Here is an 18,872-nt window from a genome sequence, read left to right as displayed (position 1 = left end):
CAGATTTTATCACTATTTTTATTATTTTAATCTTTTCTTACAGATATTACCATCAATTTATACAATTAATGTTTCTTTTTCTTTTAGACATTACAAATTCAATGTAATTATTATTTATTCTCAGGTATTAATAACCTTTATTTTATTATTATCTGTTTTAGATATTTGTCTTTTATTTTCAGGTATCAATAATGTTTTTCTTTAATAAATCTTTTTTCAGATATTAATTTTTTTTTAATTTATTATATTTTTGTTTAAATAAATTATAATACATTTTATGTAAATATGTAAAAAATAAAATAAAATAAAAATTTTTAAATTAAAAAAGTTTTGTTTGAAATTTTAAAAATATTTTAAACTAGGAAAGAGAAAATGCAACCCTGCACCAGCAGTCGATTGGGTATATTAGAGCTGGACAGATATACTTTTTTATATGACACTGCGGAGTGAGCGCAACAGAGATGTATGATCACATGTATACGTACGGTTAGAATCTTTACGCGGCCTATGGCAATCTAACCACTTTTTTCACTACTTTTGTACCTACTGTTTCACTAGTTTTTTAATCGCTCGTGGCTGGCAGGGTAGGTCAGCAATAACAACTGCAACTTCATTAACAGTTGGAACATTATAAGTGCCTGTGTGCTCTCCATAGGACACTTCGTCTGCTTTAATGACAATGACGTAGTTGTCGTTTTGCAGTCTGTTAGAAAGGGTCTTGAACAATTGTACCAATTGGTTATGGTTTTTCAGAAACGTTTCCAAAATGTCCACAATTTCTCAATCTTCCTTCTGCTGTATATGGTTGTAAGCGCAGCGTGTATGAGATTGTGTCTCCTCATTTCCCTTAAAATAAATATGTATGTATTCGGCATCAGGCATTGGAAGCAATGAACTGATTCGGTGGTACACTTGACCTTGAATATTGAATGTAGATTCAAAATTCCGACCATCTTCATGATGAACATTTTTTGTTGCTCCAAACAATGTAATTTGGAAGCATGAATGGAATTTACGAATTTTCTGCAAAAACGAATTTGATTGAGATTTGGTTCCAGCTAAAAGTGTTTTTAAAGACTCCGGTGGTATATTAAGCGGTGGCAATGAAATTTTCCCAGATATGCAACACAAACCAGCTGATTCACCTTTGTTCTTGAAAACATGACAATGTTGACACTCTTTGTCCATACCTACCGATCATGATTAATGGGTGTGACCTATAGTTTATATCAGGATCATATTGCAACGCGAGACGATTAAGTGATGTTCGTACCAATGCTCGATTATCCTGCATTCGCCGTTGGTTATATTCTCTATGTGCTTTGGTCGCTTGTTGACTGCCCCTCGTTGTCTTAAGGTATTAGAATTTTTAGAAGACGTCGAGTGCGTTGCCATGAATTTTCATTTACACGTGTACGTCGACCAATATTTCTTGCTTTTTCACGGCATTTTTCTGTAAAAATAAGAAACTGTTAAATAATACACAACGAATATGAGTTAATTATTGAAGATGAAATTTTATTTAATTAACTAAAATGATGAAGTGTAACAAATTTTGGGTAAAAAACGTGTCATTTTATTTCTTTGCTTTTTTATTTAATATTTCCAAAAATGAATAATTTTTAATAAAAATAATAATAAAAATATCGTTATGAAATCAATGAGCTACACAAATAATCAATTTGAAAGTTAGGGTGGTTGTTAATGAACGCAAGTGTAAATTTAATGCAAAAATGTATAAGACATAAACTCACTTCGATTCGGCACATTCGCAAAATGTATAGTCTTTTCTGCACACTTCAAAACTTCTTAAACACTAATTATATTTTGATATAATATTTTAATTAGCACACGACTTAAAATCACACAATAATAACACAAAACTACGAAATATTTTTCTCAATTCGATTAAATAAAATAATATTGAATATTCGGTACTGTGATGGTAGCGCAGTCTGTCGGATTACTATTTCCAACGGTGCCTAGAGCGCGGCGCCAAGAAATTGGAATTGTGCCATTTCAGTATATAATTTATGCACCTAACGAAGCCTTCCTTTCCGTTGTATTTTACCAGAAACGCGTAAATTATTTTGATGCTTATCCCGTTATTACAACAATGTGCAGCAATAATCAAATAAAACTTCTGCTTTCCGATATTTCAACAATATCTTTCCTATATTTTTTATATAAGTATATACGGATATTTAGTAGCCGGCAAGCTAACTTGCGCTGGCGCCGTCTGGCTAGCGGTGGCTCGCACGAAAATAACGGTCCCTGAGTTATTGCACGATTTGTAGATACATATGTACATACAACTATATTTGCGTTAGTATTTAGCGAAAAAATTGGACCAAATTGTGCATCTAAACCATTCTCGAATTTTCTTGAACACACGCAAAAAATTTCATCAAAATCGATCCAATCGATTAAGAGGAGTTTAGTAGCGTACACACGCACGCATGAAATATATATATATAAGATATGTATATTTAAATTAGTTAGATTCCGATCCTCTGGCTGACGTTTGAGATTTAAAGTATATTTTTGATTCTTTCAAGTTGCAGTAGTATAAAATGTTCGGTTGCACCCGTACTTAGCTCTTTGTTACTTGTTTTAATATGCATATCTCTAAAATTACTATAAATCTGTATCAGCCATTTTTCATTCCATGACATATTTTGTTGACTAAGGGCAGTGTTCTTTTCTTTTAGAATATTTCGGTTAGTGTTATAATAACTAATCCCAAAACATCGGAATATATATCCACAGCACAAATATGAAGAATATAGTGTTTTGTCATAGTTATATTCATTTTATTATAAATCTAAGCGACTCCATGTTGAGCTTGAGTTATTTTCGTACGAAAAATGATTACGAGGGGACATAATATATGACTGCATTTGAATCAATTCTTTGATTCAGGATATTTTGAGTGTACAAAAATGCAGTTGTTTCAGTCGATACGTAAGAGCTAGCATTGCCATGGTAATGAGTGATCCGTCTTCGGCGGTTTGTTTTCATGATTACTTGAAAGACAACTGGCAAACAAATGTTTATGTATCACTCAGAATTTACTATTCTGCGTTGATATAAAAAAACATTCACCATTTGCTTGGAAGTGCTTCATAGTCGAATAGCTTTTGTTTGATTCGGCTCATTTTGAAACAGCCATACAGTCGACTGCTGTTTACATTCAGGCTCCTTCGTATTAATTCATGGCTCAGCATCTGTCACGTTGTCATAGACATGTTTCGAAACAGCGTTATCGTATTTTAAGCATTTATCTCGACCAATCGACACCAGCATTTTTTGAGCGATCAACAAATTGTGTGGGATGCCACGTGAAAAAAGAATTCTACAAACAAATGTTCCTCCAGGAAATTCGTTTTGGAGTGGTCTACGATATCGATTAGACACTGATCTCTGATTGATTTTCGTCGCAAAAAGTTAAATTAAGTTCACCGATGCACCCTCTTTGAAGTTGGCCGCCGCACTCTAATCTTACGAATTAAGAGGGACACCTCATAACTCCCACAAGAGTGATATGGATGAATAAACCCTAAGCTTTACGCCCATCTCCTATTGTGGAAGTATGAGGATACCCGCACCAACACCACCCTAAGTCAAGGTGTCGAAATATCCGTGCCATGCAAGTGACCATCATAGATGGAAATTCCTCCTCCCCGAGCACTATACAAGGAAGATGTTTGGAGATCGACGTCAGATCGTCGAGTATGGTGATAAGCTCCTCTGCGAATGGTAGGCACCTTGTCGTGGTGCAGGGGCTTAAACCGCAGCACAGCACAGCATCTCTCAGCTACCGGAGATGTTGCTGCAGAGCATCGCCCCCGGTGGCTGTCGGAGGCTGCATGTGCACGGTGACCAAGAGCTACCACCTCCTAATCCAGGGTGTTATGCGACCCGTGCCCATTGGATGATTTGCAGCCAGGAGGTAAATTCGGCTGTATTCGTACGGAGCCTTCCCAACACTGGGCCGCCTTGGGAAGTAACGGTGGCCTTACTGCGTCAAGGGGCTCTGGCGCAGTGGACTTTTAGACTCCCCTTCTTTAAGACTAGACCGGGAGGCTTACAACACGAGCCGAACGGTCGTAAGAACAAGATGAAAGAACAACAACAACAACAACCACAAAAACAACAACAACAAACAACAACAACGGCAACGACCAAAGCAACGACAATCAAAACGGTGAACATGGACAGAAGCAGCAATAGTACCGCAGGCAAGAGTGGCCCAGGGGCTAAGCGTAAGTTTAGCTTCTTGGACGCCCTGTCGCCGGAAGAACGTGCACTCTTTGAAGAGCACGCTCGTGACGACGACGACGATGTGCCCTCTTGCAGCGGCACTCAACGCAGCGCGTCAACCGCAATTCGCGCAAACGCTACCCCCGCAACCCCCTCGAGCAGGATCGACTGCGGAGAGGAGGGTGGTTTCACGAAAGTGGAATCAAGGGGTGAACGTAAAAGAAGACGGCAACGAGGGAACATTCCTTGTACCCCGGAGCCAGGACAGCCAGGAGGTCATGACGACCCACGTAGATTGGGAATGAGTGGAGCCACTCTTAAGTGGTACCTAAGATTCCTTGAGGACGGCATGACCCCGGAGTCAGCCGAAAGGGGGGCTCTGGGTAGGAGCAGTGGGAAAGACCCCTCTCCTAACAATGTACGACACGCAGGTACCAACGGTGGATCGGCCGCGACAAAACGCAGGAACCGAAGGCGTCGTCGTGCTAAAGCAGCCTCGTCGGAGGGACAGAGCGCAGCAAGGCCGGCGACCCAGGAGGCACCTAGTCGATCGGAGAAGAGGAAGGGTGGCCAAATAACGCCTCAGGTGCCACCTAAGCCCAAGAGAATAGGGGAAGATAAACCACAAGAGGCCAGTGGTAGGCGCTCCAACCCCAACCAGCAGCCAATAAGTACCGAAAGCCGCAAATACTCGGAGGCTGTAAGTAGCATCCGTATGGCAGTGGTGCCCCGCAATTACCCGGCGGAGGCCCTAGAGCCTGAGCAACTTACAGCCCTACAGAACTGCCTGGTAAAGGCCCTATCCATTGGCAATAAGTTCACCGGTGCCTTTAACGGCATATTCTTTAAGGGCGGCATGCTGCTGGTCGACTGCCAGGAAGAGAAGTCGGCCACCTGGCTGAAGGAGATCACGCCAAGGCTCGAGGGTTGGAAGGGCCCGGCCCTGTGTGTAAGGAGAGGTGAGGAAATACCGCGAACACACAGCATGGTAGCGTTCTTTCCGAGAAGTGCAGAGGATAGCTACGACTTCGTGCTTAGTCTGGTGAGGAACCAGAACGAAGGTTTAAGTACCTCGGCGTGGAAAGTCGTAGCAAGCAGTGTTGTGGGTTCCGGGTGGAACCTCAACATCACGATGGACGACGAGTCCTACAAGTTTATAAGGCTGAAGGGATTCAAACTGAGGGATTCAAACTGTAGCACCAGCTCCTCCCGTAGCCCGCCCAGCGGCGCATGAGGCGACTGCAGCTGTGGCTTCGGGTAAGGACAGCGAATCCCCCAGCGAACCCATCTCGGCTGGGCAGGTTGCGACCGCCGCCGCGGATGCAGATGAGAGCAACGGGCAGGAAGGAAAGATGTCATTCACCCAGGAGCAGGAGGCGACTGCATCTGTGGTTTCGGGGGAGGATAGCGAATCCCCCAGCGGACTCATCTCGGCTGGGCAGGTTGCGACCACCGCCGCGGATGCAGACGAGAGCAACGGGCAAGAAGAAAAGATGCCATCCACCCAGGAGCTTCTGGAAGGGTTGGAGATGCAGGTCGATGAAGGGGACGAAGACGGGGACCTGTCTCTCTTAGAACCGATTCTGTAGGCTCCAGCACCGGCATAGAAGTGGCCCAGGTGAACCTACATCACGCATCGGCAGCCTCGGCAGTCATCGTGAAGAGGTTCATCTCGGATAACCTGGGCATCCTTCTAATCCAGGAACCTTGGGTGTTCAAAGGAGAGGTAAGAGGCCTCAACATGAGAAGGAGCAAGGTAATCTGGGATCTCTCTAGCGAGAGACCCCGATCTTGTGTAGTCGTTAGAGCCGATATAGACTTTTTCTGTATTTCAGAGTTTCTAACGCAAGACCTGGTGGCGGTGCAAGTGAAGGACAAGGAAGGATCGGACTTCGTCCTTGCATCCGCATACTTTCCGGGAGAGTCAGCTACAGCACCCCCCCCCCCCATCGATACTTGGTCTGGTGGAGTATTGCAAATCCAACAATCTCCCCCTGACCATAGGATGTGACGCAAATGCTCATCACACGGAATGGGGTAGCACGAACTGCAACATGAGGGGTGAGTCACTGCTTGAATTCATACTTAGTAATAATATTAACATTGAGAATGTGGGCTACGAGCCAACCTTCGTAACAAGTGTCCGCAGGGAAGTCCTAGACATTACCCTAAGCAATGACAACATGATCGGGTTGATCTCGCAGTGGAGGGTATGAAAAGAGCCCTCACTGTCAGATCACAGAATCATTCGTTTTGCTCTGAGGGTGGTAGTCGGGGACCGACCTCCAACTCGTACCCCCAGAAATACAAATTGGGGCACTTTCAAAGAGATCCTAAGTAGAAGTATAAGTGTAGTGGAGCAGGCGGATGTTAGGTCCTAGCATGCATTCTTATCAATAGAAGTATAAATGCATTTCTTTGTCCTAATTACAGCACAGAAGATATCACAGTGGTTAAGGTGGAACAGAAGGAAAAGCCCTTCTTCCTGGTCTCGGCCTACTTGCCCCATGACGAAGACATACCACCGGCCCCGCTCACCAGACTAATAGAGGAAAACAGGAAGGAAGATGTCCTAATAGGGTGTGATGCAAACACAAGGCACACTGTATGGGGTAGCTCCAGTATAAACACCAGAGGTGAGTCACTCTTGCAGTATATATATATATAGTAATCTAAGTATATGCAACAAGGGCGACAAGCCAACCTTTATTTTCCCAAGCTCTGATAGGTTTCCGGGGTGGGAGGAAGTGCTGGACCTCACGCTATCAACTGGCACAGACAGTCTCGTTGTGGATAACCGGAGGGTATCCGATGAGCCTTCCATGTCGGATCACTCCTGGATATTCTTCAGCATCCGCGAGAAATACAGTGCTCCTCTCACATATCGGAACCCTTGAAGAACAGCGTGGAAAAAATTTACCAGTATAGCAACAAAATGCCTTGAAAAGGGAGGCAATAGGAGTATTAGAAATCCTCAGGAACTCGATTCTGAAGTAGAGAAGTTGGAAAAAATCTTAACCACAACTTTCAATAAATCCACTCCGCTAACAGTTCCGAAAAAGAGAAAGTCTCTTCCTTGGTGGAACAGTGAACTCAAGAATTTGAGAACACAACTAAGGAAAGCTTTCAGTGAGAGTTTTAGAACCAAAATCTGGCAGCCATATAAAGATATTATGAAAAGATACAAATAATAGTCAGGAAAGCTAAAAACGACTCATGGCGATCTTTCTGCACATCGATAGAAAGTTGCAGAGAAAACTGGGCTAAACAAAATGCTATCCAAAGATCATATTAATACTGCCTACATTAGGGCGGCGGGAAGTGATTGGATCCCCTCGGCAAAAGAGTCCCTGGAGGTACTAATTACAATGCACTTCCCCAGGAGTCAGCAACCACCTTCAACGAGGGTTCAACCAGAACCACCGTTAAACGAAGCTGATTACCGAAGCCAAATAGTAGACAAAAACAAAAACTGGTAGAACTAATGGTTCGAAGGTTTGAAAGTATATACAAAGCTAGCATTCAACTATGTTACATCCCAAGAAGTTGGAAAAGAAGTAAAGTTGTGTTCCTTCCTTCATACATGTAAGAACAATAATAGCGGATAAGTTATCGAAGTCCCAACATGCGTACATAATGGGCCCATCAACCGAAACTGCCCTTCACGAGGTGATAAGTGTAATTAAAAAATCACTACACTACAAACAATACAACATGACTGCTTCTCTAGACAGAGAGGGCGCCTTCAATAATATAGAAGTAAATGCTATAATTAATTCTCTGACACATGGAGATGGATATTATCGATACTTGAGAGTAGAAAGATTATATCATCAAACGGCGCTGCAACACAAACAAGTTATGTGAGTAGAGGGACGGCTCAAGAAGGGGTCGTCTTCCCACTTTTATGGGAGGAGTGAAAGCAGTAGCGTATGCGACGATATAGTGTTGTTGGTATCAGGCATGTTTCCTTCAACAGTCAGCGAGATTATGGAAAGAGCCCTACGAAAGTTAAACCTATGGGCTAAGAACAATGGACTAGGAGTTAACCCGAACAAAACAGAATTGATGCTATTCACAAGCAGAACCGAAATCCCTCAGTTTCAACTTCCGGTACAAAACGGTACAACACTAACTCTGTTCCCCACTGCTAAATACTTGGGGGTGGAGATTGACACCAAACTGTACTGGAAAATAAATATAGAAAAAAGAATAAATAAAGCATATATGGCCTACTAGTATACTTGGAAGAGAATCGTCAGCAAGAATTGGGGCCCCAAACCAAGTATAACACCAGTCAACACGATTTTTGGGTCTGACATCTACATGTTAAATTTTAGTTTCTCCTATGACAAAAATTAGGAAACATTGTAAAGTTAAAGTTTGCTTTCGTTGAAATTAGAGCAATTTTTCGGTGATTTTTATATTTTTTCTACAATTTCACTATAGATTATAATTAGAAAACTTTTTTTTAAATACAATAGTCGCTTTTATTCAAGATGTGTGATAAACAATAATATATAAATGTAAAATAACAAGAAATTACTGTCTAAAAGTGATTATTTTTTGTATTTCTTTTATGCTCATATGAGCTCTCTCGTATTAAGCCCCAAATATACTTATCGATGTAGATCAGCCCAAAGCAAACTTAAAGAACTAAAGATTAATATTTAAGTGTTTTTCAATGTCTAGAATCAGAGTTCAAGCATGAGAACAGAAATCCCAAAAAATTTATTTTTTTTTGTTGACCGGTGTTCTGTTTATTAAGTGTTGGTACTCTTCAAATTGAATTTGATGCATTGGAGGACCAAACACAAGGGTAAGTGAGAGCGGACTTTTAACTCCGTAAATAGTCACTGTTGTAGCAAGAAACTTATCAGTTGCTAGTTCTTCTTCCTCAAAATGTTTAAACGAATTTTTATATATTTAATTAATAATATTAATTATATTGCGTCTTCCGCCACGGGCGCAATTGATATGATAAATTGTATGGTAATTTGCGTAGTTTTTAATTTTAAAATAGGTTTGTGACGTAAAATGTGTCTCCGATATCATACATACGTCAACATTTTCTGAGTTCTGTACAGTTTCGATCTCATTCTTATGTTTGATTAACCCATTTGAGCACCATAGAAAAGTTTTTATAGATTTAGACATCTTTGGTAATAAAAAGATATATTTTTTTTCATAAGTCGTTGGTTCTTTTCCTGTCATATGTTGGCATTTTGTTATGTTTTTCCACCTGTTATTTGCAACTTGTTGAAATTGTCTATTGATCTCTCCTTTGATCGATCCTAGCGGGCTTTGTATTAGCTCCGCCTCGGATTCGTTGAGGAAAGCTCCTGCCTTTGCCAACTCGTCTGCTTTTTCGTTACCGAAAGTGTTCCTGTGGCCGGGAACCCAGATCAAGTCTAGTTGGAACTTGTCTTTTATTGAGCTTAGTGCTCTCTTGCAGTTGTGAACTATACTGGAATTTTTCATGGGTGAAGACAAGGCCAGAAGCGTTGCCTGGCTATCCGTAAATATAGTTGCTTTATGTATATTCTCGTGGTTTTCTGATAGGACTTCGCAGGTTTTTTCTATGCCTAGTACTTCTGCTTGGAAGTTGCTAGCCGAGTTCGGCAAACGTATAGAGAGAGAAATGCCTAGATCAGCGGAGAATACCCACGTGCCTATTCCGCAGTCCATTTTAGACCCGTCGGTATAGACGGAGATGGTATTCTCCTCTCCTTTTAAACCTCTTCTCTATTCTCGTCTAGATGGTATCCTCACCTGGAAGTGTCTATTGAAATCCAGGTTTGGGAGCTTGTTTAAGATTACACTATGCCCCTAGTTCTGCTGATTCCAACCACCCAATTCTTTTATTCTTATCGCCGCAATAGCTGCTGTTGGGTGAATAAAAATGTCCATGGGTAGTTGACGCAGGACCACATTGAGCGCATAAGTCGGATATGACCTGATTGCACTAGTAACACCCGCACATGCTGCTCTTTGTATTCCATTTAATTTTCTAATGTTGTATTGTTTGTTTAGCGCTGTCCACCATACCAGAGCTCCATATGTAAGTATAGGTCTTATGACAGCCGTATACATCCACATTATATATATTATTATAATATTTTTTTGGGGGTTTCTACTATCATGCTTGAATTCTGATTCTAGACATTGAAAAACACTTAAATATTAATCTTTAGTTCTTTACGTTTGCTTTGGGCTGATCTACATCGATAAGTATATTTGGGGTTTAATACGAGAGAGCTCATATGAGCATAAAAGAAATACAAAAAATATTCACTTTTAGACAGTAATTTCTTGTTATTTTACATTTATATATTATTGTTTATCACACATCTTGAATAAAAACGACTCTTGTATCTAAAGGAAAGTTTTCTAATTATAGCCTATAGTGAAATTGTAGAAAAATAATAAAAATCACTGAAAAATTGCTCTAATTTTTACGAAAGCAAACTTTAACCGGAAATGAAAAATTTTTCCTTATTTTTGTCATAGGAGAAACCAAAATTTAACATGTAGATGTCAGACCCAAAAATCGTGTTGACCGGTGTAATTAATTAATATTATATAAGAAAGACTGAGAAATTCAGTAGATTGTGAAATGAATTATCCAACCTTATTATTTAGCTTTTTGTCACTAATATCGACATAAGTTTATTTTAAATTAAATGACTTTTCGAACTCTGATATAATGTATATCATACTTACACAACTATCAAGTAATTTGAGTAAAAACAATTTTGCATATATAGACCATATATTTTTTTACTGCTTCCGCAATGTCTTCTTTCGACAAATATTTTAAGCTTCGAAAAGTTCTTCCAGCATCTAAGGAGCATTAATAATAATGCATAAGTGTTAATATTGCGGAAGAATTTTTACTTACTTTTTAGGCCAAGAAAAAGTGTTTCCAGATCAAACTCCTCTAGCAGATTAAGGAGATCCGTATCTTCCTCAACACACGTGTACGTTAAATCACCCTGCTCATTAATTTGGATATCGTTGCCAAAAATTCGCAGCAAGTCGTTTTCCGGTATAATTTTACGCTGACTGGTCATTCTTGTATCTTGTTTACACTTCTAAATTCTTAAATGTCAAAGTGAACACGTTTAAATAGAAAGTGACACTTTGATTTAAAAAGTGAACACTTAAGATTTCAAAGTGAACACGTTTAAAATAATAGTAAACCTCTCCATATATTACGGACACCTCTATTAGACGGACACCTCCCTTGGACGGTTTTTGCAAACCTTCTGCTTCAGAAGATAATAGTAAACCACAATCCTAAAATTGAAACATGTAATGATGTCATATATTAATATCAATACGTATATATCATAATAATAATGTCATACTTCATTTTCTTCTTCACCGGGTTTGGGCATAATTGGTTCCATGCATACACAACAACGTGGGGCGAATATTCTGTTGATAATAAGTACGAAAATTTCAAATGCAAACACAATTTTCATGCACCAAGTTTTAAGTACAATTTTCAGAACAAATCGCCCTTCCTTAGGCGGACACTCTCTTGGCCGGACGCGGACAGTTCATTGCTACAAAGTTGGACGAAACCCCTCTACTAAGCGGACACGAAGCTCTTATCGACGGACATTGACTTCTGTTTTCATAACAAATCAATCAAAAACCTCTTTTGGGCGGACGCGAACCCCTCGTAAGCGGACAAAATATGAGAATGTTTGTATGGCGTATGTATAAACAGATTATAACAAATGAAAAAAGGGGACTCCCCGAATTCAATGTAATTAGGCTGTTCACGATAAGGTGGTTATCGGGTTATGTGATTATTTGATTAAGTGAACAACAACAAAATGCGGTATGACAAAATAACCAAAGTTGACCAAACTAGGCCCTTGTTTACAGATTATGTGGTTATTTGCTTATTTCCAGTGTTAGAAAGTCGTTGGAATTTTACTAAATGGCAGCACAAAAAATAAATAAAACTAAGCGAATGGCATTTCCATTTAGATTTTCTTATTGGAAAATCTGCTATTAACAGCTGGTTTTTGTTTACAATCAGCAAATTAAAACCGAAATAAAAAGCAAGGAAAAGCATCAATAATTATCAAAAGTAAATAAGAATCACAAAGTACAATTTGTCATTTATTTATACTCTAATTTTAGTGTCTACAGAAACACGAAAGCGCCGGCGAGAAAAGGAGGTGAAAAAATGGACGGAAGCCGAAATCAAATTTCATTGAACTAAAATTGTAAACAATGAACAGCTGTTTGTGTAAACATAAGCAAATAACCATACAACATAGGGTGCTCACGGAGCATAGAGGTTATTTTTAATCTAATAAGCACATAACCCGATAACCACCTTACCGTGAACAGCCTAAATGTGTTTATGAAGCGCATGCTTAGGTTTTTTGTTCAGTGAATTGCGTTTAGTGATTGTGTAAACATTTATGTACATAATGCGTAAGATGGCGAGGTCAAACCTGAGCTTAAAAGAAAAAATTGAATTAATCAACGTTAGTGAGGAAAACAATTTGTCTGTCCGCGCATTGGCCGAAAGGTAAGTTTTAATATTAAAGTCGTGCAAAAATTATTTAAAAATTTTTTTTTGTGTGTACAATTTTTTTTAAATCAAACACAATCGTTTAGTACTACAAAATTTAGTATTATTTTCCTGTTTCACATATTTTTGCAACATAATTATAAACACACTGAGTTCCTGTTGGAATACGTTATTGAAAATGTGCCCAATTTTTGTTATCAGGTTCAAAATTGGAAAAACGCAGGCTGCGCTGGTTATTAAAAATAAAGAAGAAATTCGAACAAAATGGATGTCTGGGAGCAATGTCGAATCAAAAAGGTCATTCATGAAAATCGATGGAAAAAAAGTTGATGAAATGTGTTTAGAGTGGTTCAATAAGGCACGAAGCCAAAACATTCCAATATCTGGACCAATAATCCAAGAAAAGGCAAGAGAAATTGCCCGAAAGCTGGGGATTAATGTTTTTGTGGTTTCTAACGGTTGGCTACAAAAATGGCGGGGCCGTCATAATATAACATTCAAATACATTTGTGGTGAAAGTGCTGCTGTTGATATGCAAGATGTGCAGCAATTTTTAGATAAACTACCATCATTTCTGATTGGTTATAGCCCTAGGGATGTCTACAATGCGGACGAGACAGGCCTTTTTTTCAGAGCTTTGCCAAACAAAACATTGGCTCTTAAAAATGAAGTATGCCGTGGAGGTAAACTATCGAAAGAAAGGTTGACTGTCTTGCTTTGTGCAAATATGGCAGGGGAAAAAGAAAAACCCCTTGTCATAGGGAAAGCTGCACGACCGAGAGCGTTTGCTTCAATAGATTTAAAAAAGCTTCCAGTAAATTGGCAGTCCATTAAGAAAGCATGGATGACGCGTGAAGTGATGACACAGTGGTTGAAAGAACTCGACCAAAAAATGGAGTTGGAAAACAGAAAAGTACTTTTGTTTTTAGACAACGCAGCATCCCACCCTCGAGATATGAGTTTGAAAAATGTTAAAATACTATTTCTGCTTAGTAACACCACTTCAGTTTGCCAGCCTTTGGATCAAGGAATTATTCAAAATTTTAAAATTCACTACCGAAACTCTCAGGTTAAAATATTTTGGTAAGCATAGACTGGTTCGCCAAAAAAAAATATAAACGTTTTAGAGGCAATACATTTCATAAAAGAAGCCTGGGCAAATGTTCAACCGCAAACCGTAAAAAATTGCTTCCAAAAGCAGGATTTTACAAAAATAGAAATCTGGCTCCTGAATTCGATCCCGAAGATGACTTGCCGTTATCAACGCTGGCTTCGATTTTTGAATTATCAAAAGCCCTTGGAGAGTGTACTCATTCAAATCCGGATGACTTTGTCCAAATAGATAATAATGCATGGACCGAAAGCTCAGACTTCGAGTTAGACGTTATAATTGGCGAAACCATAGAAACTATTGACGATAATAGTACTGATAATGAGAGTACTACCGAAGAAAGGAATGAAATTTTCTCAAACGAAACCGCATTGACTGCCGTTTCAAATTTAAAAAGATTTTGTAGCGACGCCCTTATTGCATTCGGAAATTTTGCAAAATTTGGAAAGCCGTCTGCAAAACAATTTTCTTTTAAAAAAGCAAAAAAACTTAAGCCAGTCTACAATTACAGCAAGCAATGAATTTAATATTTATATTTTTTATATATTACTTCATGTGAATTTACATGAAATTTATATGAATTTTTAAAGTACATAATACATACATAAATTCCTGTTTGAACAATGTTATATGAATTGTTTTGCATTTAAATCTGAAAGTGGTGAGTATTAAGGACATAATAAAATTAAAAATTTATAAAATAGCTACCCACTCCATTGAGCGGACACCTCTCATGGGCGGACAAAAGTTGACTGACGGTGATTTGTTAGGTACAACGATACAGTACATAAAACTGGCGCAGTAAGCGAACAAAATGATATCATGAAGTCAGGTAACATATAATAATGAAAACTTAAACTTTGAAAACATGTCAATTAACAACTTGACAATATTATTGTTGTTGTAACGGTTATCTAATGCAAAAAGGTGGTTAGACTTAAGGTGACCCATTGCACGACAGACATATGTCTGGTATGTCTGGGTCGATTTTGGATAAGAACGAGTTTAATCTGCTACAGCATCCAGAACGAAGTTGCGCAGATTCACTCTATATTATCGGACTAATTTTAGCTCTTCATTCGACATTGTTGGTGGGTTGACTACAACTACGGTTTCTGCAAAATCATCGCAATACTAGGGGAGGAGTGCATTGTGCTCTTTGACCAGGAGCATATCGGTACAGCGTAGTCGATGACCGGCCAGGCGACTTCCTTGTATGTTGACAACAACGATTTTTTGTCCATTCAACAGGAGCTGGGTGGAGGCTTGAGGGCTTTGGTGCTGCTCTGCTCTTTTGCATTAAATGGTCATGTGGAGTGAACGAATAAAAACAGTCCAATATAACGCATAAAAACTTAAGGTTTTTGACGCCATCGGCTGTGATATTAAAAAAGAAAAGAAGGGTGTGCATTTTAAATGTAAATATTTTTTCAAATGTGTAGTGAAATAACACCCAATGATATAATGATAAAAAAAATTCAATAGTTTTGCAATAGAATTCACTAAGCGCCGCTCATATTGCAGCTGATTTTGCTGCATTGCTTTCCACTGCAATTTCCATTTGGTGGTAGGCTTTCTAAAGCCACTGTTGAATTTGTCCTTAGTACTCCCGTTTTGCAGAGCAGGACTGCTTCCAGACTTTCAACGATTGCATTATTGGAGGAAATATTCAATGCTCCATTTACATATGTCAAAAAAGACGTCCAGAGCATATTCCTTATACTCTTGAGCTCTTTATGCCTATATTTAGGATTAGCGAGCGAAGTGCTGTCTCCGGGGATCTACCATTTGTATAGGCTGGTTGTGCTTTCGACATGTTTGCTTACAAAAGCTTTACTCTTATATAGGCGTCTAAACTTTTTTCAATTGTCTTCAGAAGTTATAAGATTTGATTTATTGGTCTGCCTAAATATGTACTTCTTTTCCCGCCTTTTGGTATGCATACGCCTCTCTCCATTTAACAATTTGATTTTATCTCAAGTTTTAAAGTATGGTTTGAATGTTGGTTTCTATATTTTACCAAATGAATTATTTTCAGTCGTATAGTATATTACAACCAGGTTTCGCACATCAGTTGAGATTTATTTACTAGGAGTTATTGTGACAACTATACATCGTTTAAACTGTACGATTATACAATATTAAAATATAGTCATATACCAATACTCCCACTACCAACAACATACACTTCCTTCTTCATTGTTTCTTTACCTGTCTTACTTATCCTCTCATATCTCTTTTTCTCATTTCATAATTTCCATACTTGCTAATTGATCTTTCCTTAAACTAAATTCTCTCTTTCTCTTAAATAATAACAACAACAATAAACATTTGCACTCATTAGTTTTAAGCTCACATACATTATGTTAACTTCCTAGCTGTAAGGATTGGAAATTGTAATTAATTAATAAAGTTACATTCGAAAAGAACGGACTTGTTATTGGCGCAGTCGGACGCCCCTAGAAAATAAAAGTTAAATTTTTATTTTTATGTAAAGTAGTTAAATACTTAAAAAAAAAAGAAAAAAAACGAAATTTTCAGTGCGAAAAGTGCTATTAATAATAAAAGAATACACACATAAAATTTAAAAATAAAAAAATGTGAAGACTATTAAAGAACACCTCAATTTATACACATTATAAACATTTCTGAATACTCAAAGTGCGTAAAAGCAACAAAAACAGAGATATTCAACGAAATTAAATAAACAGTGAAGTTAATTTATTGTATTACAAAAAAATTAGTAAAAAATAATTATAAAAGTTAAGGTCACCTTCAAATTGTATAAAGGTCACCTCAAGGACAAGTGAAAGAAGTTATGCGATAGCGGTTCCAATAAGAAAAAATTAAAAACATTTACATCAAGGATACTTGAAAGAAGTGAAGTGAAGCGAAAGCGGTTCTAATAAGAAAAATTTTACAACAACATTTTCTCTTTGGGGAATAGCTAGAAGGTCACCTTGAAGAAGGAAAAAAGCCGTTTTGGACAGACCAGAACATTCGACTACAAAAAACATCATTAATGCAGGTATTTATAAAAACAACATTTCAACAACAAAATTGCATATCCAACTGCAACAACTAAACGCCAACAAGAAAAAGAAAAAGCAGCTGTAATATAAATACTGCAACAACACTGCACCGGAGTACTTTTGATAACACTGTACAAAAACTCACAGTCAAAATGGACAACTTAGATATTAATACTAAATTTAAACTTATTTCTACAAATCTTTCTAGCATACTACCATATGATGGCAATGAAAATTCTTTGTTAGGGTTTATAGAACGAATTGATTCTATGATCCCTATTTTAGAGTCCTTCCCAGTAGATTTTAAAATTTTACTAATGGGAAATATAAAAGATAAAATCGTTGGCAATGCAAGACAATCATTACTAATCAATGGTAATGTTGATACTAGGCCTTTGATTAAAAAAGTATTAATTGATAACCACGGAGAAAAAAATTCGGTTGATGAATTAATCGATAAAATAAGGTCTTGTCGTTGCGATTCAACAATAGAAAATTTTTATAATAATCTTAATATTTTACTATGTCGTTTAAATAATGCATTATATTTTAGTGAAAATAATATAAATGGAATTAATTGTGAAAGTAATGGTAGAATAGCTCTCAATTCTTTCAAATACGGTTTACCAGAGCCAGTTAAAAGTATAATAGTTAGTCGAAATCCTAAGGATTTAAAAGATGCCTATGATATTATAAAATCAAATGGGTATTTAAAATATAATAATCGATTAAATTTTTGTACTAATTTTAATAAATATGAACAACAAAATAGCAAAATAAATAGATATTCGAATGCAGATCAGTTTTACAACAATAGTAATAGTACTGGACAAAATTACAAATACAAAAACTGTGGTGAACCATACAACAATAACGTTAGCAGGGGACATTACTACAACAATAACACCAATAATGAACGACTTCAACAGCAGTATGGACAGCAGAATAATAATAACTTATACTCAAACCCTTCGGTACAGTCGAGGTTTACATCTAATACTCGAAATATTGGACGAAAATGTTTTTCACAAAATCAATGTCAATTTGGTACAAGTAATAATACTTCTCCGAATAATGATATTCCTGGCCAATCATCGGCCGAACCAATGGAAATTGGAAATTTTCAATTAGTAGCCGAAGAAAACTACCCTATATAATTGAATCATCGCCTCGAATAACGTTGTAAGCGCCAAATTTGGAATTTTTCAACAGAGAAGAAAAACGTTTTAAACACGTGGATTCTTTTTTAAATAGTTTTTGCTTAAATATTTATTTATATTACATCTTTTGTTAATATTTTACAAAAGTTTTAAACAAAAAAAATGTACAGTATTAACAAGGTTCGCTGTTTAAATTTTTTTTAATGGAATAACGTTGTAAACGCCTTGCTTGTAGCGACGATAACACGTTTTTCCACTACACGCAGCATCATAGCCGATGGCACTTACAACATTTTTCCACACTGATAGTGATAATTAAAAATTAAATATCGAGTTCAATTATACTGGTTAAAGGAAAATATAAAGTTTCAATAATTACAAAATTTACTTTCTTATTAAAATAACGCAATACTCTGCGTTATTACAGATTTTATTAAAGAACCAACATCTTCTGTGGTAAATAGTAATAATAAATTAAACAATAATGCTTCTATTTCAGTTTTTATTTCAATAAAGAAGAAGAAACAAAGCGGCAATTTAGTTTTCATGTAAGAAGTTGAAAATAAAAATAATAATTCATAATTTCAGTATCTAACTTAACTACAAATGGCCCTATAAAACTCAGCATCTTGATTGGGCAAATAGACCGCCATTGCTAACAAGAATCGCTATTGGTTTCTTTCGAAGAACTGGTAATTCATATGGACGTAATATATCTCGCGCATATTTCTGTTGACATTTTGACT

General features: G+C 37.5%; 2 protein-coding genes and 1 long non-coding RNA gene across 4 annotated transcripts; 2 read left to right on the top strand and 1 right to left on the bottom strand.

Annotated features, from left to right (window-relative positions):
* Positions 1 to 364: 364 nt before the first annotated feature.
* On the bottom strand, positions 365 to 11,448 carry LOC126766578 (uncharacterized). Its single transcript, XR_007668916.1, has 3 exons — positions 11,165 to 11,448; positions 10,987 to 11,106; positions 365 to 1,453 (listed from the first exon to the last, which is right to left on the bottom strand). It is a non-coding gene; the product is annotated as an uncharacterized LOC126766578 (long non-coding RNA).
* Positions 3,550 to 6,855, top strand: LOC126766577 (uncharacterized). Of its 2 annotated transcripts, XM_050484337.1 has the most exons (3): positions 3,550 to 6,019; positions 6,099 to 6,324; positions 6,697 to 6,855. In XM_050484337.1, exon 1 carries the CDS (start codon positions 3,827 to 3,829, stop codon positions 5,495 to 5,497), a length of 1,671 nt encoding a protein of 556 aa, XP_050340294.1. In that variant the 5' UTR covers positions 3,550 to 3,826; the 3' UTR covers positions 5,498 to 6,019; positions 6,099 to 6,324; positions 6,697 to 6,855. The 2 variants fall into 2 exon arrangements, with proteins under 2 accessions (XP_050340294.1, XP_050340293.1); XM_050484336.1 differs by having other exon boundaries at positions 3,550 to 6,324.
* A 985-nt stretch (positions 11,449 to 12,433) lies between the features above and the next one.
* LOC126766576 (tigger transposable element-derived protein 4-like) lies at positions 12,434 to 14,563 on the top strand. The gene is made up of 2 exons (XM_050484335.1): positions 12,434 to 12,820; positions 13,025 to 14,563. Exons 1-2 carry the CDS (start codon positions 12,711 to 12,713, stop codon positions 13,908 to 13,910), a joined length of 996 nt encoding a protein of 331 aa, XP_050340292.1. The 5' UTR covers positions 12,434 to 12,710; the 3' UTR covers positions 13,911 to 14,563.
* Positions 14,564 to 18,872: the final 4,309 nt, after the last annotated feature.

This window comes from Bactrocera neohumeralis, unplaced genomic scaffold (assembly GCF_024586455.1).
Source record: "Bactrocera neohumeralis isolate Rockhampton unplaced genomic scaffold, APGP_CSIRO_Bneo_wtdbg2-racon-allhic-juicebox.fasta_v2 ctg1747, whole genome shotgun sequence".
In the NCBI taxonomy this organism is placed as follows: Eukaryota; Metazoa; Arthropoda; class Insecta; order Diptera; family Tephritidae; genus Bactrocera; species Bactrocera neohumeralis.
This window is presented reverse-complemented; position numbering and strand designations above follow the sequence as displayed.

Coding starts and splice junctions, on each gene's coding strand:
- LOC126766576 (XM_050484335.1), top strand. CDS start 12,711: ATGTACATAATGCGTAAGATGGCGAGGTCAAACCTGAGCTTAAAAGAA. Junction 12,821..13,024: donor GTCCGCGCATTGGCCGAAAG/GTAAGTTTTAAT, acceptor TTTTGTTATCAG/GTTCAAAATTGGAAAAACGC.
- LOC126766577 (XM_050484337.1), top strand. CDS start 3,827: ATGTTGCTGCAGAGCATCGCCCCCGGTGGCTGTCGGAGGCTGCATGTG.